The sequence below is a fragment of the Canis lupus genome, chromosome 19 (assembly GCF_048164855.1).
Source record: "Canis lupus baileyi chromosome 19, mCanLup2.hap1, whole genome shotgun sequence".
NCBI classification, from domain to species: Eukaryota; Metazoa; Chordata; class Mammalia; order Carnivora; family Canidae; genus Canis; species Canis lupus.
Window position 1 is genome coordinate 54,309,659 of NC_132856.1, and position 25,383 is coordinate 54,335,041.

General features: G+C 51.7%; 1 protein-coding gene across 1 annotated transcript in view; it reads right to left on the minus strand.

The window, feature by feature from the left end:
- The window catches only part of ELAVL1 (ELAV like RNA binding protein 1), a 37,433-nt gene that overhangs the window by 2,371 nt on the left and 9,679 nt on the right, over window positions 1-25,383 (minus strand). The window contains exons 2-5 of the mRNA XM_072787494.1: window positions 22,901-23,088; window positions 11,940-12,043; window positions 6,723-6,876; window positions 1,947-2,172 (exon numbers count right to left, since the gene is read on the minus strand). Coding sequence (XP_072643595.1) covers window positions 1,947-2,172; window positions 6,723-6,876; window positions 11,940-12,043; window positions 22,901-23,072 — 656 coding nt within the window. The 5' untranslated portion in view covers window positions 23,073-23,088. The remainder of the gene's footprint in view (window positions 1-1,946; window positions 2,173-6,722; window positions 6,877-11,939; window positions 12,044-22,900; window positions 23,089-25,383) is intronic.

Genomic DNA, 25,383 nt, shown 5'->3' on the forward strand with positions numbered 1-25,383 from the left:
CCACACGACCCTCTAAAGATTTCAGAAAAACGGTCTTCAGGTCAGTTTAAGAATATCTGGGTGTGATATAGCATCTGTGGGGCCACGCTGTGCAAGATGTATGAACTGCTCTAAAATAAAATTGGGTTTTGAGCTGTGGTGTGACCCAGGGGTGAGCAAGTGCCTCTAAGTGCCATTAAACAGGTTCATTCTTTTGACAGACCAGAGTGACCCGCTCCCCGGGTGCAGCCTGCCTATCCAGGGATTCTTTTCAAAGCAGGTATGAAAGAGTCAAGATTACGTGACTGGCTGAGGTTCTGCATTTGCGAGAGCACTCGGAAAGAACCTGCACTAGGATGCCTGAGTTGGTTAGACAACTCAAGCAGCTTGTTAGTGGTCTTAACTGTCTGGAACAGTGACCGAAATGTCACCGAAGTGGGGGCGGGGAAAAACACCCTTGAATTTGTGTGACAGTAGTTGGACTGGTTTTCAATGAAAACTGGAAAGAGGCTCTGACTTTTAATGGGCCTCGTTTCCATTTTATGGGAAATCAGACATGGGCCCGAGTTATCGTTAACCTGAATCTTCATGTACCTGTTGTATGGAGAGTAACCTGAGACCTTATTTTACTATCTTTTATTGAGAGGATTCTTATTTCTGTGAACTAGCATTAGCTGGTTTTTCTCCTGCTTGTGGGAGCTGGTTTCTTTCATCCTGACCACCAGGACACCCACCTTCCCATTCTTTTCACCGATGGTACAAAGGAGAGCTGAACCTTCTTTTATTTGGGGGCTTTTCCTGCATAAGAAGAACTGACTGCAAACTCTCCTCTGCTGGGCCTGTCTTCCTCTTACTTATCTGAGCCAGCCTTCTGGTGGCGGGTCTTCCCTCCTGCCCCTCATGCCACCCGTTTCCCTCTGCCTCTTCTTCTGTGAACCTGTTTGGTTGTTGAGACCCCTTTCCTGCCTGACCTGCAGTTTCGGCTGCTCTGGTCCCCTTTCTTTTCTGTTCCTCGTTCCTGGGCCTAAAGCCCCCCTTCTCCTGCACCCTTCCTTGGCTGGTTGGTTACCGGGAACTTGCTGCAGGCTGCCGTCCCAGCAGCCCACCTGATCAGCAGTGACAGAGACTGTGTCGCTGACCTTCAAAAACGAACTGAGCTCACTTCTGTCCCAGGACACTTCCCCTGCCTTAGTTCTTAAAACTAGAAAAGCCAAGGAGGGAAGGCTAGCTTTGGAAACTGAGCTGAGGTGAGAATTGTGCATGACTAGGTGCTGAAAACAGTACCTTCCCAGATGGCATCTGTGCAGGTGAGCAGGATTTTACTCAACCTCACTGTTTAAAACAAAGATGGAACACTTGCAAAGTTGTAGAGAAAAATGTTCCTAACCTACCTGAGATAAACCCTCATGCCTGTGTTTGAGGTTTCGACCAAAAAAAACCAAAAACCAAAAACCAACAACAACCCCAATGGGCCCATCAGTCGAGACTGCTGCTACTTAGGAGGTGGAATGCACCAGAGTGTGGAGCCCAAGCTGCTCACTCTCATTGTCTCTGTTTTACTAGATCCTGGCAACTGGAGTCAATTTCAATCTGGAAAGACGAAGGAATGATGGAAAACCATTCGCCTCCAGGACGGGGCTTTGGAACAGAAGCCATGTGATGTTTAGAGATCACGAGGAACCCACAGGGAGGTGGATGAGAAAGAGCTACTTGCGGGCTGTGAGCAGTGGCAGCAAGTTGCATGCCAGGGAGCGGAACGGCTCTCACCTATGCACACCCAAGGCTGTGTCCTCCCGTTTTACACTCTCAGCCCCGCTTGGGTCACCAGACACTGTGTGCTGGAGTGGAGTGCACTTTCCCCTCCCTAGGGGGCTGGCAGGAGACCCATGGTGATTCTGACCAGCCTCCCCAGCCAGCTGCAGGGGGAGGGAGGGCTGGGTTGGTGAGAGCGCCGCCTCCTGACCCACCTGAATCTCTGTGCCTGGTGATGAACAGGGCCTCCGAACCGTCTGGCAGGCGAGTGGTACAGCTGGGAGAGCAGTGCCACGTTTTTGTTCTGGTTGGGGTTGGCTGCAAACTTCACTGTAATGGGCTCAGAGGAACCTGGGGGTTTATGACCATTGAAACTGGTAATTGCCTCTTCTGCCTCCGACCGTTTGTCAAACCGGATAAACGCAACCCCTCTGGACAAACCTTTTTAACAAACCAACAAAAATGGAGTTAGGGGAGAAAAGGCAAGGATTTTTAAAACTGAAAAGCAAAATTCAAGTCAGTGTGCTATGCTTCAAATCGGACACTACCTTCATGAGGTAAACAAAAAGTAAACCTACATACAGAAACAAATGAATTTAAAAAAACATTCATAAAAGGTTAAAGTTTCAGACTTCCTTTTGAGTTGAAGCAGCAGCTACAGTCTCGGTGCAGAAAAATGTCCTGCTGACAGATATCCCAAAGACACTCAAACCTCTTTCTTAAAACAAGCAGAGCTGGAAGACATGCCACCCTCCACCACTCTTTTAGGCCAGGTGCCTGCAATAGTGCAGGTGTGGGGACGTGTACAGGGGCGGCCAGGTGACAAGGTCGGGTCTGAGGGATTGTCCCTGCACTCTGGGGCCCCACTGCCTGCCCTGCCAGCACATCCCAGGGGCAGCTGCTGTGAACAAGGAGCGATGGTGGGTCCTGTAGTCTAGCCAGGCCTTTGCAAGCTGTCGCCTTCCCAGCTGGCCTGACAGAGTCCCAGACTGCTGGGCGTTCTCTGTCATCCCCCGACGTCAGGGAGTCCTGGTAAGCCAGCCTCACCCTGCAACCCTTTCCTCCTGTCCTTGCCTCACTCACCTTTTGGATATTCCATTATAAAGTCCTAAGACTGGTCTAGAATCAAGTGAAGCCATTTGCTCTCCCCTAGAAAACTGCCCAGGCACACGCAGAGGTGCTGACACCTGCCCACAGACTCCCTGGCAGGTAAAGAATCCTGTTCCCGCGTGGGAAGGCCCAAGGCCCTCCGTCGTGAACTCCAGCCACCTTGGGAATCCTGCTACCTAGACTGAGCCACATGAAGTCAAGCCTTGGGTCTCACTATAACCCAATCTCTCGACAGATCCAGAATATGGAACTGGGACCAGGCTGCCTGAGATCCAAGACCCAACAGCTGAAGGTAGTGTCTAGTCCAGCACGAGAGTGAAACCCAAACGAATCAGGGACAAGGGGGAACAGTCACACTCCACCCTGATCTTTCTACATTCTCGGCCTGGTAGGAATGAGAACTATCTCTTACAGAACTTGACAAATGAGGTAGGATTGGGGTGAGGGAATGTGGAGCCGAGGAAGAGGACTGGCTCCATCTCCTGGGGAGAAGAAATAGGGGGTCAAGGGTGAAGGTCAAAGTGCAGTGGAGAGGTGACAGCTGAGGGCCAGTCTGAGCAGTGTGAGTATGCTGTAAGGGCGGGAGTCATGGATGTGTCCTGGGGTGTGAATGGGGACGGGACTGTGAGAGACAGCCCTATCCTAGACTCTCGTCTCGACTGCCACTCATAGCTTGTCTGAAGTCATATTTTCTTCTCCAGACAAAGGCCTTCAGCACACAGTGAATGACAATTATTAAAACAGGACAGCTCAGGGCCTTGAGGCACCAGCTACGTGAGCACACCAGATGTTCCCCAGGCAGCTCCCACATCCTGCCACCCTTCCTTATCCCTTCCCACTGAGTTCTACCAACTGCCCTAAGATGGGCACAGACAGGGTGGGGGGGTCTCCCCAGCTGGCCTGACGTCTGCAAAGGGGCACGGGGAGACTCAGATATGCCAGATGGGATGCCGAAGTGACAAGTGTCACTGTGAGGCACAGTGGCCCACTCTGGGCCTAGAATCCCATGCCCAGGCCTGACTTGAATGCAGTACAGTGGGCCCCATTCGAGCAACCAGATGGCAGTCAGGGGCCCTCGGGCCAAGGATTCTTCATGTACACCTGTAACATATCATACTCCATAGTGAGTCTGAAAGCACATACTCCAGATCTCCCAGCTGGGAAGCTCCCCCTCCTGGTGTCCCCCCAGCATAGCGCTCTCGGACGCCACACAGCTTGCTCCTAGTGGCCTCAAGGCTGCCTCCACCCTGGCTCCGTGACGGTTGGAATATAAATTTAAAATCCACACAGCCAGAGATACTGAATTAGTGAGAACAGACCCGGCAATTCACATGTATACCAAGAAAATTCTAGAGTCTGAGCTCATTTTCCAATTTCAGTTCAGAAGGAACACCTAAAAACACACACTCAACATACACTGTTTTTATTTACCCTTGAAAGGTATGAATGACAGCTTTGACAGATGGACACCTGAACAGATATTCAACTTTAAGCAACCACAACAGACAGCTGTGGCTGGCTGGCTCCTGCAGAAAGCCACCTTCAGAGAGCGGTTCTATTCTACTGATAAGGACCTTGCAATCAAGCAGAAAGCATGTATGCAGGTGTGGTTTCCCTGTTTGGTTTTGTAAAACGACTTTCAAATGGAAACTGCCCAAGTGAAATGAAGAGAACCCAAGAAAGAGAAAGTAAGCGTAAGGGAAAATATGTTCACTACATGATCCAATGAATGTACACTTTTTGAAGGGGGGCCTCCATGGTGGTGTTTTTCCCTCTAGTGTTTTCAGAATCAAGAGCAGAGATCAATAAACGACATGATTTCCAGATGAGTAAACTATAAAGTTCACAATTAAACTGGGTAAGAAGGCAAAGAAAACTTTAAGTTCTGTCAGCTAAGAAGATTGAGCTTTCTCAAGACAGCTGCCCCATACCTTTTTGCCACAAGACACATCACATGGAGGCCAACTGGACACGCAAACCTGCCAACCACGCCCCACGGGCTCCATGGGTCCCGGCAGAGAAGCCCTGCTGGGTGGCCCCCTCTGAAGCAGAGGAGGGAACAGAAGCTTACAGTCCTGAGGGCTCACCTTTCTAACTCGCCACTTCTACACCCTTTACTAGGGCACGGCTGTGGAAAGGGGGCCCTTGCGACCCCCTCACAGCTACCTTCCCTCCACCCTTCACAAGGATTCTGAGGTCAGTCCCCTCTCTGGAGCGGCAGAGGCTGATAGGATGCCTGAGAGAGTGAAGCTCCCACGGATGCCACCCTGAATTCATGGCTGAGCCTGGAGGGCAATGCTGAGATGCCCCCCTCCCCCCCAAGACACCAGCCTTCCAGAGGGAAAGGAAACAAAATGCCCTACAAATGGCTGAGGGGAAACTGTTTGCAGAAGTGACCTCCCTCAGGGTGGTGGGAGCCCTTGGGGAAAGCTCCCTGGGGATGTTCCTGGAGAGAGCCAGCTCCACTTGGTTGTGCTGGGCTGGACAGAGACAAGAAGAGGTAGAGCAGGACGTGTGGCGTGAAAGAAAGGAGGGTCATGGAAGCAGACTGCAGGCCAGCACAGTCACACCATCTGGGTCCCCAGGCAGCCCACTCATGTGGGGCGGGGATAAACACATGCACTGACCAGCCGACTGGTCTCAACTGGCACTTGAAGTAAGGGAGCTTTGGGGACCACAGGAAACTATCCTGCTGCACATCAGAGGGGTTGATACTGGTAAGTGGGATCCTTACCCCACTCCATCCCATCTCCACCCCAGAGTAAAGGTGCAGAATACAGGCCACGGTGTGGTCTTTGTCCCTCCAGCACAGCCTGGCACAGAGCAGGTATCTGTACCAGGCACAGGACTACCCAGGGCTCCTGTGAAATGCCAGTGAGCTGCACCTGTGGACCACACTCCAGCAGGCCCTCCTCCCCCTTTGGCCCCTGGGGACCCAAGCTGAGCTGTCCACTCCTCTCAAGGCAAGGCCTTAGCCCAGCACTGCAGCCCAAGCAGCAGGGCCAGCACACGGGGAGCCAAGCTTCCCCAGAGCAGGTACGAGAAGGGAGAGCAGGTGGCGAGGCCTCAGAGGGACATATGAGAATGTGTGTGCATCGCCAGCCCCAACTGTCACAGGCCAGGAAGGCCCAGCCCACCTGCTCTCTGGGATCTGCTCTGTGGCCTTCGGGGGGCGCTGCTGCTCTCTTGGAAAGGAAGTCACTGCGGAGTTATGACTTCCTGTGACCAACCCACCCAGGGTTCACACAGGGCTGCTCCCAGGGGCAGGTATGTCCTCAGCTCAGCTGCGCCTGCCTACTTCATCCAAAGGCCAAACCCAAGCTGCTAAGGTCCCAGGCTAAGATGACCTAAGAGGGCTGGCGGAGGGGCCAGGATTGTCACTGAGGGGGATTTACTGCCTTGAGCTCCCTGAGCTTTGTGCTACTGAGGAAGGGCAGCCGAATCATGGAGACTGGAGCCCAGCTCCTCAGAAACAGCCACCTGTGGCTTTAGGCCAGTGGAAAGTGGGGACTCCGGATCATGAGTGAAGACTGTCCCACACTGCATGCCACGTGCCTGCTAGAAGAACAGCAGTGTAAGGCTGACCGGTAGCCTTTGTGACCCATTGACAAGCCAGGCTGGGCCATGTGGGTGCTTGAGGAAGGTGTCAGGATCTCTTAAGTGTTTTCACCATAACATGTTGGCCTAACACAGGGGCAGCTTTGCTACCATTTTACCTCCCCAGCCTCATAAAGCAAACACCAAGGTCTTCTCATTTTCATTCTGTTCACCCTGGCAGAGTAACTACTGACACTGAAACTCAAGCAGTGATGTGTCTTTCTGGAAATTCTGGCTCCCACCTAGAGGAAAGCCTCAGCCCGCATCTGGGCCACCCTCTGTACCTGTGGTCTGATCCACAAGGACCCGGGAGTTGATGATTCGCCCGAACCGAGAGAACATATCCTCCACGTCCTTCTGGGTCATGGTCCGCGGGAGCCCACTGATGTACAGGTTGGCATCTTTGATGACTTCTGAGCTCGGGCGAGCATACGACACCTTGAAAACAAAATCACTTTCTGAGGTTAGGGCAGGTATGTGGCTAAAGCTTCGAGGGAGGGGGTTAACTGTTCAGGTGAGAAAAAGCCACCCTTCTGGTGAGAAACCATGCTGACATTCATCACCTGCAGCATTTTCTCGCCTGGACTTTACATCCCAGTGAGGCTGACATGTTTCAGGTTCTCAGGGCCAAGAGATTGAGGGCCCACGGCTGCCAAGAGATGGGGCCACAACTCAACCCCAGCTGTCTCTTCTACTGTGACCTCACCCCTTTCTGGGCAGGGAGTGGGCTGGGGACAGGACCTAGTGCTACCTGTGAGGAGCCCAAAGGGCAACAGGTTAGGGACCTGGATGTCACTTGGAGGGTGACACCCACCTACCAATGGGCAAATTTGCCACCAGATGGGACCTGGGTTGCTGGGGGAGCCCACAGTCCAACACTCGCGTTAGATAATATATGACTCCATGCTATTTGGGCCTTTGTTTTGCAGAACTGAAGAAAGCCCGCAAGGAACTTCTGAAGCGGCTCAGATAAAATAGTATGTGTGTGCACTGGAGGGGGGAGCCTTCAGGGGCCAATGGCACAGGCCTTCGTGCTTTCCCAGGTCAGGGCCATGGCTGTGAATGGCCAGGAGGAGGGATAGGACCAAGGCTACAGCCCTGCTCTCATGAGAAAAGAACAGCTGGGACGGGGGCCCCACCATCTGCAAAGGGGTGGCCTAAAGGGATGGGACTCAATCACACCCAACAGAGTAAGAACTGAGTTAGGAGGCTTAGAAAGGAGGAGGAGGCAGGGAAGGGAGCTCCAGAAGGGTGGGGGATTCGGATCTACACCCAATAATGTGTTCCTGAGGGTCACAAGGTCGAGGAGCCGAGGAGCCTAAAACCATAACCAGGAAGCAGGCACAAGCTCTCAGGTGTCCTTGGGCCACACAAGGTGTGTTCTCACCACAACGCTCAGGTGTACCAGGAGGGGCAGAGGTGTGGTTCCTCATGCCAAGCACACACACGAGCAGCCTGCCACATATGCGTCCCTTCATTCATGTGCTTGCTGACTCCACACCTACGCCAGGCCCGAGGAGGGGACAACAGACACCACCTCTGCCAGCAGAGCAGAAAGCAGTCCAGCGGGCAATGGAGAAGGAAAGAGAAATTGTATGTGTGGTGAGAGACAGCCCAGCATCCTCCCAGAGGTGCCGAGGATCACGGAGACCGCACGTCCGAGGAGAGTAGAAGAGAAGGGGCCCTGACTGGAAGGAGGCCCTCGGGTACCAGGTCCTGTCAGTGACTGGTGGCCTCCACGCAAGTGATGCTGCACAAGCCTCACATACCGTGGAAGCTTCCCTGTGCTGTGTCCAGGCCCGAGGCAACTGGGTTAGGCCTACAGTACAGGAACACTGTGGTCACTCAGTGATGCATCTAAGGCCTGGGGCAGGCGTGGCATCATTCATTCCCTGAGATAGAGGCCACCTGGCCCACAGGGACTCCGCCGCTCCCTTCTCCACTGACGCAGGTGGCTGACCAGTCCACTGGGGCTGAGTCATGCTCCTAGACTTCTAAAGAACAGTGTCAGCCCTTTCTCACACACCTGGGCCTGAACTCCCTGGCTGCATCAGCCAGCCTGCAGAACCACCACCATCGCCCTGAGTAAAAACCCTTGCCAGAGGGTGTGACTCCAAATGTTGGCTATCCCATTTTACCAAAGGCCCTGGGCTGTGGCGTTGTGTTTCAGGCAGGATGGCTGAAGGGGGAAGGCAGGCCTGCCTCCCAGAACCATCCCATCTGGCCCTTTGCAGATGTGTCTGGATGGGGCTGCATCGGGGGTCTGCCCTTGCTTTTATTTTTTAAAAGATTTTATTTATTTATTCATGAGAGACACAGAGAAAGAGGCAGAGATATAAGCAGAGAGAGAAGCAGGCTCCTCACCAGAGGCCCAATGTGGGACTCGATCCCGGGACCCCAGGATTATGACCTGAGCCAAAGGCAGGTGTACAACCGTTGAGCCACCCAGGTGCCCCTGCCCTTGGCTTTAATGAAAGACACTGTGGGACACGAAGACCAAGACCGTGGCACTGGTAGAGCGGTACGGAAGCTGGTACTGACTGATCATCTCCCAGCAAAGTTGAGAGAAAACACCTTTTATGGCCAAATGAGCTTTGACTCCTTTCAACAGGTTCTTCAAGGAACATGACAAACTACTATCAAGTTCAGAGTCAGGTCGGCATCCAGGAGACCGCACCAAAACACCTGGCACCAGGGAGGGAGGGTCCATGACTGAGTCTAGAGCCCTTTCCTAAGCTCTTGGCATCACTACTCCCTTGCCCCAAGCAGGGGTTTTCCTGTCACATTCTCCAGAACACTTCCTGTGAAGGGCTGAATCGCGTCCCCCAGCATGTTCCCATGCTGCAGTCCTAAGCCCCAGCACCACACATATGACTTGATTGGGAAAGAAGGTCATCATAGATGTATTCATGAAGATGGAACAGGGTGGGCCTCACATCCAGTAACCGTGTCCTCAGAAAAAGGGGGAGATTGGCCAGAGACACATACAGGCTCTGTGAGCCTGGGAACACCAAGAGATAGCCAGCAACCCCCAAGGCAGGGGAGAACCCAGGACAGATTCTCCCTCATGGCCTCAGAATGAACCAACATTCTGATCTCGGACTTAGGGCCTCCAGGACTGTGAGAGCAAATTTCAGGTGTCTGACACTCGCCACCCACACAAACATCATTTGTGATGCTTTTCTATGGCAGCCCTGAGGAACTACTACATGTCCCCAACCACCTGATGGGCCACAGAGCCCCTTTGCCCATAAGCAGTACCCAGACCCTGCCCCCTGTGTAAGTTTCTTCACTGCATTCATCTTGAACTGACATGCTACATATCTTACTCATTACTACTCTACCACGTAGAACACTTGATGAGGGCAAAACTTTTGTGTTTGCTGTGGCATCACCAGCACGTAGAACTGATGCAGTGGATAGCAAGCATTCAGGGAACAATCGTGGAATGAGTGGACAAAAACAGTTGCTGTTATTACTAATAATGCCTGCTTACCTGCACTACCGTCTCCCGAGCTCTGTTCACGGCTAAGCAAAGTCATACTGTTCTGGTTCCTGGTGTTTACCTCCCACATTGGGCTGGGGCAGCTGCCTGGCAGCGGTGTTAAGGCCCAGAGCCACAGCACTCATTTCAAACCCTAGCTTTGCCCCTCTCTACCTCTGTGATATTGGGAAACCTGTCGCTACTCTAAACATCAGCTTCTTCAAGCCTAAAATGGGGATCATCTCTCCCAGGCCATGGTGAGGGTAACAGAAACAAGGTATGGAAGGACCTGGCCCATTATAAGCCCTCGACAGGTATTGGCCATGTGAATTACACAGGACTGGTACCTGTGCCACACTCAGCCTGTTGCCTCCACACCCCTCCCTGGGGTTTCCTGGGTTGCTGCTGTAGGGCACAGGGACAGGGAGACTCCTCACTCCCAACTCAGATCAAGGAGTGACACTAGAACCAAAGAGGTCAGAATGAATGCTGGCAAGGTCAAGGCACATCCAGGTGGCCCTTGGGGTGTGGGACTTCAGAGCCTGGGGGGGGGGGGGCGGCGAAGAGCCTTTGGAAGTCCCGCCTTTCATGGTAAGTGGGGCTTCAATCTTGGGGATAACCAACCTACGGTTCCAGTAGCATGCCAGCATCATCTGATGTGCTAGCATGCCACCACCCTCCCAATGGAGTGTGTGCTGTCAACAGCCAGACTGTAAGACTTCCCTAGCAGGTGGGAAAAAAAATACAGGCTCCCAGGGCCACCCCTAAGTGTGTGAGCCCATGTGGGTGGGAGGCCATGTCCACACCTTGGGAACCTTTATTATACAAGCACCCCACGGGGTTCTGATGCCCAGGGAAGCTTAGGAAGCCCAGCCATGGAATAGGTCCCAAGAGGGACCTTTCTGGACACCCACATGAATCAGAAGGATGGGAGATGGGGTGGGAGATCTGGTAGGTCCAAAGGCTCAAAGAGCGCAGTCTCATTCCAAGTGGCTTCCTGTCAAGGGAGATGATGCTGGCAGGCTGCCAGGCTGCTACAGGGAGCTAGGTCAGGGGACCAGCCTGGGACAGTGGGAGGACACAGATTCTAAAGGAGGACTCAGCACTCAGCAGGGAGTAAAAGTCCGGAACACACAAAGTTAGTCTCTGATTGGGTCTGGAGCTGCCCAAGATCACAGGTGCCGGCAGACAGACAATGGAGGTGGGGATGAGGAGGAGCAGGGCTCCAGGCTGAGAAAACGAGGGGGCGCTAAGGAAGAGCAGGCTGAGAAGAAAACAAGAAGCCATCCTGTGAGGCCTGGGGGGGTTTGCCGACTCTTCCCGGGAAGCCGCCACAGCCCTTACCTTGGGAGTGACCCTGGTGACGTTCTGCTTGAGGCTCCCCCCACAGGCCGCACTGCAGGGCTCCCTCATGTCACTCAAGTCACCAAAGTGAAGCCACCCCACAGAACATCCCCCCACCCTGTACCTCTGCCACATGTGACCTTCAGATTTGGGGTTCATTACTTGCACATGCGCATGCACATATACAGGCACAGGCCCTCCACGAGAGCAGGGAGCCCATCTGTTTGCTGCTGGCACACCCACCAGCTGCTCCATACGCAGCTGCTAACCAGATGAACACGCTGGCTGTGACGGGGCAGGAACGGGGAGGCTGGACAAATACTTGCTCAGCACGAGGACAGCACAGCCCGGGCCCAGGAGGGGGCTGCCCTCACTGAGGGGCCCTCCATGGCCTTTGCCATGTAGAGGGCCTTTGCTTGTAGAGCTGAGGAGGCTGAGAGGCCTCGGCAAGGCCCGGAGAGGCCACCGCCCAACACGTGTCTGCCATGTAGTGCTTTCACTGAGCAGACAGGAAGCACCCCAGCCATCCCCGAAGCACCCCAGCCACCCCCGAAGCACCGGGGTTCTGAGGAGGGGCCATGCCCCCAGTCTCCTTGACGGTGACGATGAAGGACAGATGGGGAAAGGGGTCGCTCACCCAGGCCGGGGCCAAGTGGCCACGGCAGCTCTTTACCTTAATGGTTTTTGACTGGAGCCGCAGGCCATTCAGCGTGTTGATTGCTCTCTCTGCGTCCTTGGCAGTCACGTAGTTCACGAAACCATAGCCCAGGCTGTGCCCTGTGTGGGAGAACACGGGCACAATGGTGAGCCAGCTGACAGCCAGGGAGGGTAAGCAGGGTGAAGACTGACTGGGCTCAGAAAGAGGAGGTCGCAAAAAGCCAAGGCCTCCGGGTAGTGGGGTTAGAGACCAGTGGTCATGATCTATACCGGCTTTTGTTACATTTCTTCGGCCAATTCATGTAAATTTTCTACACTGAACAAATGTTACCTTTGTTAGTTTTTTTTAAGAACTTTTTAAAAAGCAACGCTACGCAGGGCGCCTAGGCAGCTTTCAGGTGGTTAAACATCTAACTCATTATTTTGATGCAGGTCATGATCTCAGGGTCATGAGCTCGAGCCCCATGTCGAGCCCCATGGTGGGCTCCATGCTCAGCATGAAGTCTGCTTGGGATTCTCTCCCTTTCCCACTCCTCCCTCTGCTCCTCCCCCCATGTGTGTATGCTCTCTCTCAAATAAACAAATAAATAAAATCTTAAAAAAAAAAAGAAGAAGAAACACCATGTTACTAATGGCACCCCGTAGAAACATTACCAAAGCAACGATGACAATCAGTTCCCTTGGCTGAGATGTGGGGACTCCAAAGGCAAGGACAGGACGGTCACCACTGGGCAAGAGAGGTAGAGAGGGCGGAGGGTGTCTGGCTATCTGCATCCAGGTGTTTCTCCACCACTGTGCTGGGAGTGTGGGAAGGCTTGCTGGGCTCTGGTGCCACCCAGTGTTGGGTCCCTTACTTTCCCAAACCTACAAGTCAGCTACAGCTAAAAAGCAGATGACAGGGAGCACAAGGAGAAGATGGAGCTGACAGATGTCCTGTCCCAGTCCAGCTGTGCACCTGCCTTCATTGCCCTGGCCAAGTCTCCAGGGCCCCCCTTGGCGGCAGCCTCCATGATGGCAGCAGCACCAGCTGAAATCTGGGGAAGTAAAGATTATGAGAGACACCCAGGATTACAGGTAGGTGTCCCCATCTCTCCTTTGTGAAATATCCAAGTTGTGAGTGACCACAACCACCTGCATGCCACAGGAGGGACTCAGTCTAATAAGGGAGAGGCCACGGGTTCCCAGGAGGCCCAGGGAGAAGCAAAGGCTGAGGGGCCGAGTGAAAGGACAAGGCTCCTTGTCCTTGAAAGGAGCCTTGTCCTTTCACTCCAGGAGGGGCGGGTGGAGGCCCAGAGAAGAGAACCAACATGCCCACCTCTTACTCATTCACAGGCCGCACTAGTGGGCAGCCCCTGAGTGCTGGGCACTGCTGTAGGCACACAGAGAGAGTGGTGAGCTTCGCCCTATTCCTTGGGTTGGTGGAGGGCAACAATAAGCAGGCAAAAAAACAGGACCAGGTCTTGAGCCACATGAGGTGGCATCCCCGGGTGCCAGCTGATCCCAGACCCTCTGGTGGATAATGAGATACAGAACCCAGAAGAGTCTAACCCAGTTTTCCCAACTTCTTAAAAACAAACAAACCCCCCCCCCAACTTTATTTTTTAGATTTAAAGTTACAAAGAGAGGGCAGCCCAGGTGGCTCAGCAGTTTAGCGCCTGCCTTTGGCCCGGGGTGTGATCCCGGAGACCCAGGATCAAGTCCCATGTCAGGCTCCCTGCATGGAGCCTGCTTCTCCTTCTGCCTGTGTCTCTGTCTCTCTCTGTCTCTCATGAATAAATAAATAAAATCTTAAAAAAAAAAAAAAAAGTTACAAAGAGATTATAGAGAGTTCCCATAGAGCCCACTTCCCCTATAACATCTTACACCAGGATGGGACATTTGTCACATTTCAGGAACCAGTACTGATAGGCTGCTAGTTAACTACAGTCTACATTTGATTCAGATTGCCTTAGTTTTCCCTTAATGGTCTTTTCTGTCCCGGGAGACCATCCAGGATCCCACAGGACTTGTAGTCATCACGACTCCTTAGGCTGCTCTTGGCTGGGACAGCTTCTCAGACTTTCCTCGTTTTTGATGGCCTTGAGTGTTTCAAGGACTGGTCAGGAATTTTGTAGAATCTCCTGCAGCTGGGGTTCATCAGATGTTTCTCTCATGGGGAGGCCGGGGTGATGGGTATTGGGGGGAAGATCCCAGAGTGAAGTGCCCTCCTCCTGACATCGTATCAGGGGTATGTGCTGTTACCATGACTTCTCACGACTGATGCTGACTTGGAACCCCTGGCTGAGGCTGTCTGCCAGTTTTCTCCACTGTAGAGTCACCCCTAGCCCCCAAACTGTAGGCTTTGGAAGGAAGTTAGTGCAAAGCCCACACCAAAGAAGTGCCAAAGGAGGAGGCATACTCTCCCTCCTCTAGGGCAGGGTAGCTACACAAACTGGTTGCAGATCTGCACGGGCCACTTTCTTTTTTCTTTTTTTTTCTTTTTTTTTTTTTGCCACTTTCTTTTTTTAAAGAAACAAAACCCAAACCTGACCCTCTATACTCATACACTCATTAACCCGTGCAATGAAACTGCACGGGTTTGAGATTTAACTCGTAAGCCGTGGACAGTGAGGACCTCGGAGTAGCAGGGCTGTGGGGCCCGGGCCCATCTAGCAGGAGAGTCAAGGCTCAAAAGTTCAGAACACAGGGCAACAACTACAACTGGCTCAAGGCTGGGAACTTTAAGGCCCCTGCAAACAGTCCAGACTACAAACGTTAAAGCGGAGAATGGGACGCCTGTGTGGCTCAGCGGTTTAGCGTGATCCTGGAGTCCCCGGGATCGAGTCCCACATTGGGCTCCCTGCATGGAGCCTGCTTCTCCCTCTGCCTGTGTCTCTGCCTCTCTCTCTCTGTCTCTCATGAATAAAATCTTTTTTAAAAAGCTGAGAATACAGAATAGACGTCTGTGGTATGGATTCCCAACCAAACTACAGGCTTGCTGGGATTTTTACTCTCCGATCCCCGTTCTGCCCATCTGTCACTGTGCCCAGGCCATGAAGCCTGGTGGCCCAGCCCCGGGATGGGTTCTTCTGCCAGTCTGGCAGACCCCTACTTAGGTCTTATCTTTCTGCTCTTCCCATAGGTTAACCCCAAACCTGGACTACCTGTCTCCTTCGCTGCCGGTGGCCTAAGCCCTGCTAGGGAAGACCAGACACTGATGAGGACCCGTGCCCAGGCCATGCTCCTGCGTCTCAGCTGCAGCTGGCTCCTGTTAGCATATAAACACGAGTCCTACCCTGTTCATGCTTCCTGATGCCTTTCCTCCCCAGTGCTCGGCAGCCCTGGCTGGCTCCCAGGGTAGTCACTGCAGATTGCCAGCACTGCCCTCACAGAGGCTGCAACTGTCAGGTGCCACCCCCAGACAGGTACCTCCTCCTCCAAGATATGACAATGCCAGGTTCTTTCTCTCTGAGTTTTCTTTCTCCCCAACTGTCCCTCCTCAAGATCCTAGTCTTCTACTCATCCCATCAAGATGGCCCCCAAGGTTCTACTTTCGGCTCTGGTCTCAGTCACATTCTTCCTGGGTGGCCTCCATGACCACCTAGTGCCCATACCTGCCAATGTCACCCAGGAAGTCACATACCCTCAGATGGCCACTGCCTCCTGGGCTTGCTCCCCCTCTGGTTTTTATCAATGCATCGACAAGTATAAACTGAACACCTACTATGTGTCAGGCCTCGCAGGCTGGCCAGCGAGTTTGATGATGATCACGAAGGAGGACAGTCTATGCCTTAGTGAATGTCACATCCCAGTGGGCAAGTTGCACAACAAAGCAGCAAGAAACCAATGAACAAAATTGCCACCCAGGTGCTATGAAGACAATCCCTACTGTGGTGTGAGAGGGACTGATGGGACAGGCCCGTGGTGACAGGGCAGGCAGGAGTGCCCTGTAAGGAGCTAATGCTTGCAGCAAGACCTTGAGATGGCTGAGGACAAGTAGTCCAGACGGAAGAGCAAGTGCCAAGTCTGTGAGGCAGAGGAGACTTTGACGTGTTCCAGGAAATGAAAGGTGGCCAGCGCAGTTGAACAAAATGAGCTGGGGAATGGCCCAGAGGTGGCTGCTGGGTGGAATGGGGCCAGGCCACTGGGCAGAGACTGGGACCTAGGCCAAGTGTAGATTCACCAGGCCGGGGCACCAGAAGGAAGACCCAACAGGAGGACCTGCAGATGGGCTGCTGCAGTGGGGAGATCAGAGAGGGCCGAGTTCCCCGAAGTGTCAGAGAGTAGCTCCCCACCAACATTTCCGGGTTGGGCCTTCTGCAGCCTGGAGCTATGTGGGGAGGGATCTCTGCACACCCTGTTTGGGGCTGGCCTTGTCCCCTCAGAGTCTATGCAACCCTCTGTGGTGCACACCTAAGTGCAGTGGGAGGGAAGGCAGTTGAGGAATGAAGGGGTCCCCTCATGGGGACCCACCACAAGGCCATTAGGTGAAACTGCCTAACACAGTGCCAGGTCCCCGCCTCCACCCAGATGCTTGTCATAAGCCAACTGTTCTCTGCTTTGGCTGCTTGCTAGAATCACTAGGGCAGCTTCTAAAAACTATCACTGTCTAGGTCATAACCTGAACCAATGATGTCGGCATGGGGGTGGGTGGGGTAGGAGTGGCAGTGGCTTCAGTACTTTTTAAAGCTCCTCAGTGATTTCAGTGAAGAGCCTAGGTTGAGGGCTGCTGCTGCAGCAAGTGAATAAGGAGAATGGGGCTCTCCAGCTATGTAGAAGCCTGCTGGTGTGCTCAGAACAGGCACCTAGGGGAAGGCCCTCACTTCCCAAAGCAGCCCCCAAGTTGCTGTTTCTCTAACAGGGTCTACATGCCATGCAGGGTAATGACACAGCTCCCTAGGGCCCGCCTCAGCCTGAGGACCCAAGATGTCAAGCAGGCGTACTTCCAATCTCCTTACAGATGATTTTCCTGTCTCCTAGAGGTAGTGAGCCTGCTAGAGTCGACGCCATGAAGGTGTATCAGGTGCTGCCCCCTCCTCATTTAGGGCAGTGGAAGATAAGCCCTGCCAGAGGAAGGTCTGAGGTGTGGTGGGGGAACAGGGGTGCACAAGGGCAATGCCTAGGCCACTGGAGCTTAAGGAGGGCAGGGCCTGGCTGGAGTCCGTGCTGGTGGGTGAGGGCAAACAGAAGCCCAGGACGGGAGATCTGGTGGAGAGGGGCAGGAAGATGAGAGAGAGAAAAGAGAGAACTGCCAGGGAGGAAACATGAATAAATTCTGGGCCTGAGGCTGAGGGGTATCCTAGAGGCCAACGCTGCCCCCAACTTGTGCTCCTCCCTAGCTTACCATCCCCACCCTGCAGAAGAGCTCTGCATCTCTAACTTGCTCCTGCCCTGGCACTGCCCTTCCTCCAAGGTTAAATCACATGTGTGAACACCCTGGACTGGCTGACTGAGTGGACCTGGGTGGGACCTGAGACATGTGTTTTCTCCTAGGGAGCAGGTACTGCCGTACGTCAGTAATACCAAGACTGCCTCCATGGGAAGCGCTCTCCATGCCCTCCCAGGCAGCCTCAAAACCAGTGCTCTTCCAAACATTGCTCTCTCTAGACAAGGTCAAAACCAAGAGATGATGCCCTGGCATCTCCTATTACAGTCGCCAACTGGAGCAGCCAGATGCAATGTTTCTCCAATCGACCTGAGGCGGGTGGCTGGGGGAGGGGAGCACTCCGCAGACAAGGCCTTCCTTGTGGCACAAGAGAGTAGGTAGAGTCAAATTCTTCTTTTAAATGTCTGTGGGGGACTAAGGGAAGACTTCACGGGGGGGAGAGAGGCTAGGTCTTGAAGAGGGATAATAAATAAGAAACAGTAATGCCCCCAAAGAAAACAGGCAAAGAACAAGAAGGGTATTTCATAAAAGAGTATGAACAGCCAGTAAAGATGTGAAACCACATGATCGTCACTAGGAAGTGAATGACCACCCCAATCAGATGCCATTTTTCACTTAGGCTGGGAGAGATGAGAAACCCCTCTGGCCTAGGGGATGGTAGGGCTGGGCAGGATGAGTATAAACTAGTCATCAGGGAGCGCCTGGTGGCTCAGTTGGTCAAGCATCTGCCTTCCACTCAGTCATGATCTCAGGGTCCTGGGATCGAGCCCCACAACGAGCTCCCCGCTCGGCATGGAGTCTGCTTCTACTTTTCCCTCTGCTCCTCCCCCCTGCTTGTGTGCATGCACACTCTTTCTCTCTCAAATGAATTAAAAAGAATGTTAAGAAACAACAACAAACTGGTGATCGGGTTCAAGAGGGTACACACTCTCCCGTCTACTTCCAGGAAGACTTCCAATGGAAACCACCAATGAGTGAAGACTTGCACCAGGACATTTATCTCATGGGGTTTATAAACATGGAAAAATGGTTACAGTCTGTTGTAAACTCAGAACCTCCATACAACAGGACCCTGTGTAACTGTTCTGGTGAGGTAGCTATGTTCAGTGACAGAAAAACATTCACAGGTACAGGAAGCAAAATTTCTCGCACAGCATGGGTGGTGCGAGCCCATTTTCTAAAAGCACATGGTTGCTTATGACCACAAATATGGGAAGAAACAAGTATGGAAGGGCATGAACCAAAAAGCTAACAGGATTTTGAATAACTTAAACTTTTCTTTCTTCTTGTCTTATGCTTGGTTTTGTTTCTATAAGGAACAAAGGTGAATCATGTTAAGAAAAAAAAAGTGGTCAGGCTGGATTGGTTGGAAAGGCTTTCTCGCAGAGGGAATAGTATTTGCAAAATCACAAGACTGTAAGAGCCAGGGCATGTCTGGGAAATGAGAAGTAGCTCAGTCCGGCCCAAGAGGAGGGTGAGTGAAGAGCACAGTGGCTGGGAAGGAGGAGGACAGGTCCCAGGAGACTTGGGGGCTGCGGGCAGGGGTGTGGGCTTTATCCTGACCAGAGGTACACGGCAATGAGCCAGAAGTGAATGGGCTGGAGGCCGAGGACCAAGTGGCTAGCACGACAGACAGTCTAGGAGGGTGGAGGCTGGCTCCTGGGTCATATGGCACCAGGCCAGAGAGCAGGGCAGCGCTGTACAGTAGGGCCAGCTAGGAACTGTGTATGGAACGGGCAGCCACAAATGCACATCCCCAACACAGGGGCTGGGGCCTGGCAGCTAGAACCACTCTCAATCTTGAGGCCAGCATGTCAAACATTCCCGGCATCTCAGCCACCATCCTTCCTCACTGCTCCTGTCACCAGTGCCTAGCCAATGGCCGGCACTCAGTAATTGTTTGCTGAGCAAATAAATGTCTGTGCTGATCAACATTCTTCCTCCACTAAATCCACCCACCCATTCATTCATTCATTCATTCATTCATTCAACAAGCACTGATTATGGCTATATCTAGGGATCTAATAGGGTTCCTGCCTCTGAAAACCATATGGACCTACTGGACCAGAAAGTTCTAACTTTAGTGCAATGCGGAAACCCACCCTGCCATCTGCTCAATTGCTATGGGAACCCAGACGGGGAGCATCTGATGCTGACATGGTTGGGACAGGAAAGGTGTCCTAAAGCAAGCAGGGCCTGGGAACTGAGAGTTTTAAAGCAGGTGAAAGACAGGGTCACATGTGGGGTGTTAGATTCTTGCTGCGGTGAAGAGAACCATCTGGAGGAAATACGGGTGGCTGGTTAGGAGGCCAGAATACCAGTGCAGGCAGAAGACAATGTGGCCTCATTTGGATCTGTGGTGGGGGCGGTTGGAGGAAAAGGTATGGAAGCATCCAGAAGGATAAGTGTCAGGGACACACGTCAAAGGTCATGCTTAGGTTTCTGACTGGAGTCACTGAGTGAACACTGGTATCCTCTGCTAAGATGCAGATACTGGGAACAGGTCAGGTTGGAAAACACTGAATTTGAGGGGTTGAGGGGTCTAAAGCTCAAGAGAGCTTTCTCCTTGAGACACAGACACCAGACTGAGGGTAAAGTGAAGCGGTGATGATGCCTCCACTCTCCACAGGGCAGGCTTAGGAAGCAGCAGCTTGGGAATAACCCTAAGGACCATCTAAGTTAATGGCTGGGAAAGAGCTGCAAGAGAGGTAAGGCAAGGCAAGGCAAGGCCTCAGGGGTGGGAGAAAGCCAGGGAGGTGGTTCATGGAAGCCAAGAGTGGAAGAAGCTTCCAGAAGGAAGAGAAGACAGTTAACTGATGGCTCTGTGAATGGGAAAGGAGGGAGGACAACAGATAGAAAAGCGGGTCTAGCAGGGGGGAGGGGGGAAGCTTTTGGGGACCCCTGGCAACGTCTAGGGGCATTTTTTAGTTGTCACGACTCAGAAGATATCACAGCCATCTAGCAAGTGGAAGGGATGCCACCCCACATTCTGCAGTACATAAAATACCCCTCCCGCCCTGAGAATTTTCCCGTTCCAACTGTCAGGGGTGTTCAAGTAGAGAAACTAGAGGAAGACAGACAACCTTAGCGAGGATTCTCTTAAAGAGAACAGACACTGGAGCATGTCTGAATCCTGGTGAGGTGATCTCGAAGAGACTCAGGCGGGGCAGCCCGGGTGGCTCAGCGGTTTAGTGCCGCCTTCAGCCCAGGGCGTGATCCTGGAGACCCGGGATCGAGTCCCACGTCGGGCTCCCTGCATGGAGCCTGCTTCTCCCTCTGCCTACCTCTCTCTCATGAATAAATAAAATCTTAAAAAAAGAGAGAGAGAGAGAGACACACACACTCAGGCAAGCAGGTACTTGCCTAACACAAGGTTCCCAGGATGCTGGAAAGGGAAAGGATGGAGCAGAGGTAGAGAAGGGAAGGGATGGAGCAGAGGTGGAGATGGGTGTTATTTTCACTGTGAGGTGGGAGGGCTGAGAATGAAGGGTGCAGATGGGTTTGTTGTACTTGCTGTGGGGTCCAGAGATGCCCGTGTGGCAGGCTGAGCTCAGCTAGGAATTTGAGTCCATGGGGCACCTGTCTACCTATCTGCAAGACTCTCTCTGGGGTGGACATACTCAGCCTTTTGAGGAGGAAGCAGCTGGACGAACGTTATCGGTGCCTGTGCAGCATAACAGAGGACAAAGGGCAGTGCAGCTGGTGAGGTTTACACACACCAGTGGCGGGAGGACAGAAGTGGGGGTGCAGTAAGCTTCTTGTGAAGGTACAATCTTTCAATTTAAGGAACCGCCCGCAAGACACTGAGATTTAAGCCTAGGACCACATACTCCACAACTCTTTGATACACTACACTTATCTTGCCCAAAGAGAAGGAAAAGTTTATCTCTGAACTAAAATAATTTCCAAATTATACTTTGCTGCTTTTACCTCATTCCCGAAACCAGTTCTCTCTGGACTGATCTTGTCAAATCTAGGTGTTCCTAATAGCATAGTTCACATTCCTTTGAAAAACCACAACCAGTGAACAAAGAAGTCAGGTACCATGAGAATGCTCGCAAAATCGGACCGCAATGCTCAGGAATATCCATGGCGCTAAAAATCCCCTTTCACCAGAACGTAAGGGGGAAAGGCAAAACCTGTTGGTAGCATAGAGAATTTTAAAACACCTCTGAACAAGCACTCTTATGCAGGATGGTCTCTTGAAACAGGAGAAAGATAATGGCTTCTAGAACATTCTAATACTGTTCAACTTATTGAACAGTTCAATGTACTACTTGCAATTCCTATTTATTCCTGTTTATTAAATCACAAACTCAGAATTGGAAGAGTCCTCAAAAGACTTTTGAAGTCAGTGCCCCCTCTGATGAACTAATTCCATATACAGCAGTTAGCCAGCCTTGACAGCACTTATCCCAGAAACAGGTATCTCCAGGTTACTGGCAAAAGCTGAGAGTTGATGAAGTAAGACGATGGGTACGTGGAGTTCAATATATTACTCTACTTTTATGTAGACCAGAAAACAAGACACTATCTTATTTCCATAATAAAGTTTTGTTGTTTTTTTTAACTTTTAAATTAGTTTTCAGTGTAGGAATCATAATCCTACAAGCCAGGGTGGCAGAGCAAGGGGCAAGGGGGAGGGGAGGAGGAGGAGATGCCCAATTCTCAGCTCACCAGAGCAGAGCAGAGAGAAACAAGGGGTGGAGGAGGAAGAGGATGGGAGTGGGGAGAAGAAGGGGAGAAAGAAGGTAAGGAAGGAGAGAGGGAGGAGGAAGAGGAAGAAGAGGAGGACAGCCCCCTAAAACAATGCTCCTCCCCGGGGAGAAAAGGAAGGAAGTGCTTTTATAGCACCTGATTTTTCCATGTTTTTCTCCTTGAAATCACGCTCTCAGAATGCATGCTGTTTGTAAGGATGGCCTTCCCAGGGGTCTGCAAACCCTTATGAGGTAGGTAAGCATCAGGGTGTAGGAGCCACCATCCCTACTTTATATCTGGGGACAGAGGCTTAGAGGTCACACATGGAGATACTGGAAGAGCGATGCTTTCAGCTGGTATCCAATTCTACAGCCTGCCTACAGATCTGTGGCCCTGCTCCAGCCCAAGGGTTAAATCTCAGTGTGTTTCAGATGTTTTAGTTGATGGAGTGATAGCAAACAGCACAGCCCAGAACTAAGGAAGGGCTGCACACGGAGATATTCCATGTCCTGCCACGGGTCTGACCATGCATAGGGACCCGAGAAGATGGGAATGAGCCTGCCTGGGCCAGAGTCCCTTCCATACATGGGACAGAGCCAGGCCAGGTTGTCATTCTTTGGTCTCTTCCAGCTCTCAGACACCATTTCTGGTGTCCTCTCATCTTTCCTCCCCTCCTACCATCTCACTTTGTACACGCTCTACCGTACGAGCTTTTCTTTTTTGGGGAACCTATATCCAATTGGACACCAGGGCGGTGGCAAAATATAGTCTGAGATAACCACGAAACTTGACAACCGTCATTTCAAGACTGCAACTCTTCTGCCCCGAGGAACACTGGAGAGCCACAGACAAAGAAGACAGTACTTAGCGGGATGGCCCCAAGTACCCCCTACAAACCCTCTCAGTTCCTTTACCTGCTACTTTATCCCGAATGAGTTTTGCAGATTCAACTTCACCAATACTGCTGAACAGACTCCGTAACTCATCCTGGGTCATGTTCTGAGGGAGGTAGTTGACAATTAAATTCGTTCTCCCGATATCATCCCTGCAGTCTTCAGCCATGTGGTCTTCATAACCATTAGACATTGTATTTTTTAAAAATCTGTGGGGTGAGAAGAAAAATCAAGTAAATTCTGAATGTCCATATTACAGAATGTTAAGGCAAAACAAATGACTGGCACTTGGGGTTTCTTCTTTTCAACATTACAAGTTCAACTTATGTCCACATAAAAACCTGCATGGGAATGTTTATAGCAGCTTCATTCATAATTGCCCCAAGACTGGAAGCAATCAACATGCTCTTCAGTAAGTGAATGGAGAAACAAACTCCAACTGTCTGGTGCACTCACACAACAGAGTATTATTTAGTGATACGAAGAAATGAGCTAGGACGCCAAAGACTAGGGGAGCCTTAAATGTATACTACTAAGTCTGAAAGGCTAAACACTGTATCACCCTGATTATAGGACATACCATGGAAAAGATGAAACTCTAGATCCAGTAAAAAAAACCACTGGTCATCAGGGGTTAGAAGGGAGGGAGGAACAAAAAGGGCACAGGGAATTTTCAGGGCAGTGACACCGTCTGCATGATCCTGTCATAGTGAATACATGTTACTACACATGTCCAAAATCGCAGAACATACAACATGAAGAGTGAAGCCTACGGTGAACTACACACTTTAGCTGACCCGTATCAATACTGGCTCATTGATTCTAACAAAATACCTCACCAAAGCAAGGTGTTACCAACAGGGAAGACTTCGTGTTGGAGGTGGTGGGTATGGAAACCCGCTCTGTACTTTTTTTTGCAACTTTTCTGTAAATCTAAAACTGCTCCAAAACAAAACAACTTGAAGCTTAACCGTTTCTACTTACCAAGGAGCCTAAAGAACCCTATAAACAGGGACGCCTGGGTGGCTCAGCAGTTGGGCGTCTGCCTTCAGCCCAGGGCATGATCCTGGAGACCCGGGATCAAGTTCTGCATTGGGCTTCCTGCATGGAGCCTGCTTCTCCCTCTGCATGTGCCTATGTCTCTGCCTCTCTCTCTCTCTCTCTGTCTCTCATGAATAAATAAATAAAATCTTACAAAAAAAAAAAAAAGAACCCTATAAATAGGGGTGTCTGGCCGGCTCAGTCAGTGGAGTGCGCGACTCTTGCTCTCAAGGTCAGTGAGAGACTCCCCCCCAACTGGGCAGAGCTTACTTGAAAAAACAAAACACCTACAAACAATTCCAGCACCATAATTCGGGCTATCTCAAGAGCTTCCTGAAGTTTCCTGATCGCCTCCTCCCATCTCCACGTGCACTAATGGTGCAACTGGGTCCTGAGGAGCCTGTAATGTGCACCCGAGCACCTCAACTCGGACACCCCGTCTCTGTCCTCAAGTGGATGGTTCCCGCAGCCCTTTATTCCAAAGGCCACAGCTACTGAGTTGGGAGAGGCTAGGGTTTATCTACCAGTTGGAAGAATTTGGTCTTCACAGCTTGCAAGCTTTGGAATGCTCTTAGCTGCCTCCGGAAGTCTTCACTTTCAGTGACAAACATCACAACAGAGTGATGGCTTCAGAGTCTGGATCAATGAGGCTGAGAGCATCAGGACCGCTCTTCTGAAAGTACAACTCACACTGGGCTCGTTCACAAGTACTGCCACACGCGTGGCCGCCTCATCTAAGATGTCCCTCGTCCCTGCCTCTAAATATGCAGGTACACACACCCCCATGGGGCTGAAGTGTCATCACCAAGAAAAAGGCCCTGCCACCCACCAGCCGGGAGGTCTCGGGTGTGTGTGGGGGGGCAGCCCACCCCTTTCTCCAGATCCCTTCTGTCCAGCCGTTTTTATGCTTGAAAACCCAGTGCCCGTTGTCAGGAGCACTCAGCCTTCTTTAAAAATAGCCTTGCCAGTGGTTATATAAAAACCTGAATACAGTTCCCACCTCCCCGCTGAGTCAGCACTGAGAGAGGACTTAGGTGTGGTTTTTGTTTCTTTTCTTTCCCCCTGCTGGAAACAGGTGGGTCTTCTCTACCTTTTCGCCTCCTAATTTGCTTCAGACCATACACAATGTGCAAAGTTAGTCTACTCTCCCAGCATTTATTTGAAAATGTTCTATGCTCCCTGTTCTTTATAAAATAGGTTACCATCCAAAGCCATAAAAAGAAAAGATTGGAAAATCAGACTTCCTAAGATTAAGAAGTTCTGTATGGGAAAAGGCACCATACACAGGCAAGCTCCAGACTTGGGAGAAAATGCTTGCTACCTAGTACATTATTTAGGTTAGTGGTTCTCAGTGTGGGAGATTCAGCCCTCCGGGGTACACCAGACAGTGTCTGAAAACATTTCCAGTTACCACAACTGTGGGTGGTAGTGTGCCACTGGCACCTAATGGGTAGAGGCCAGCG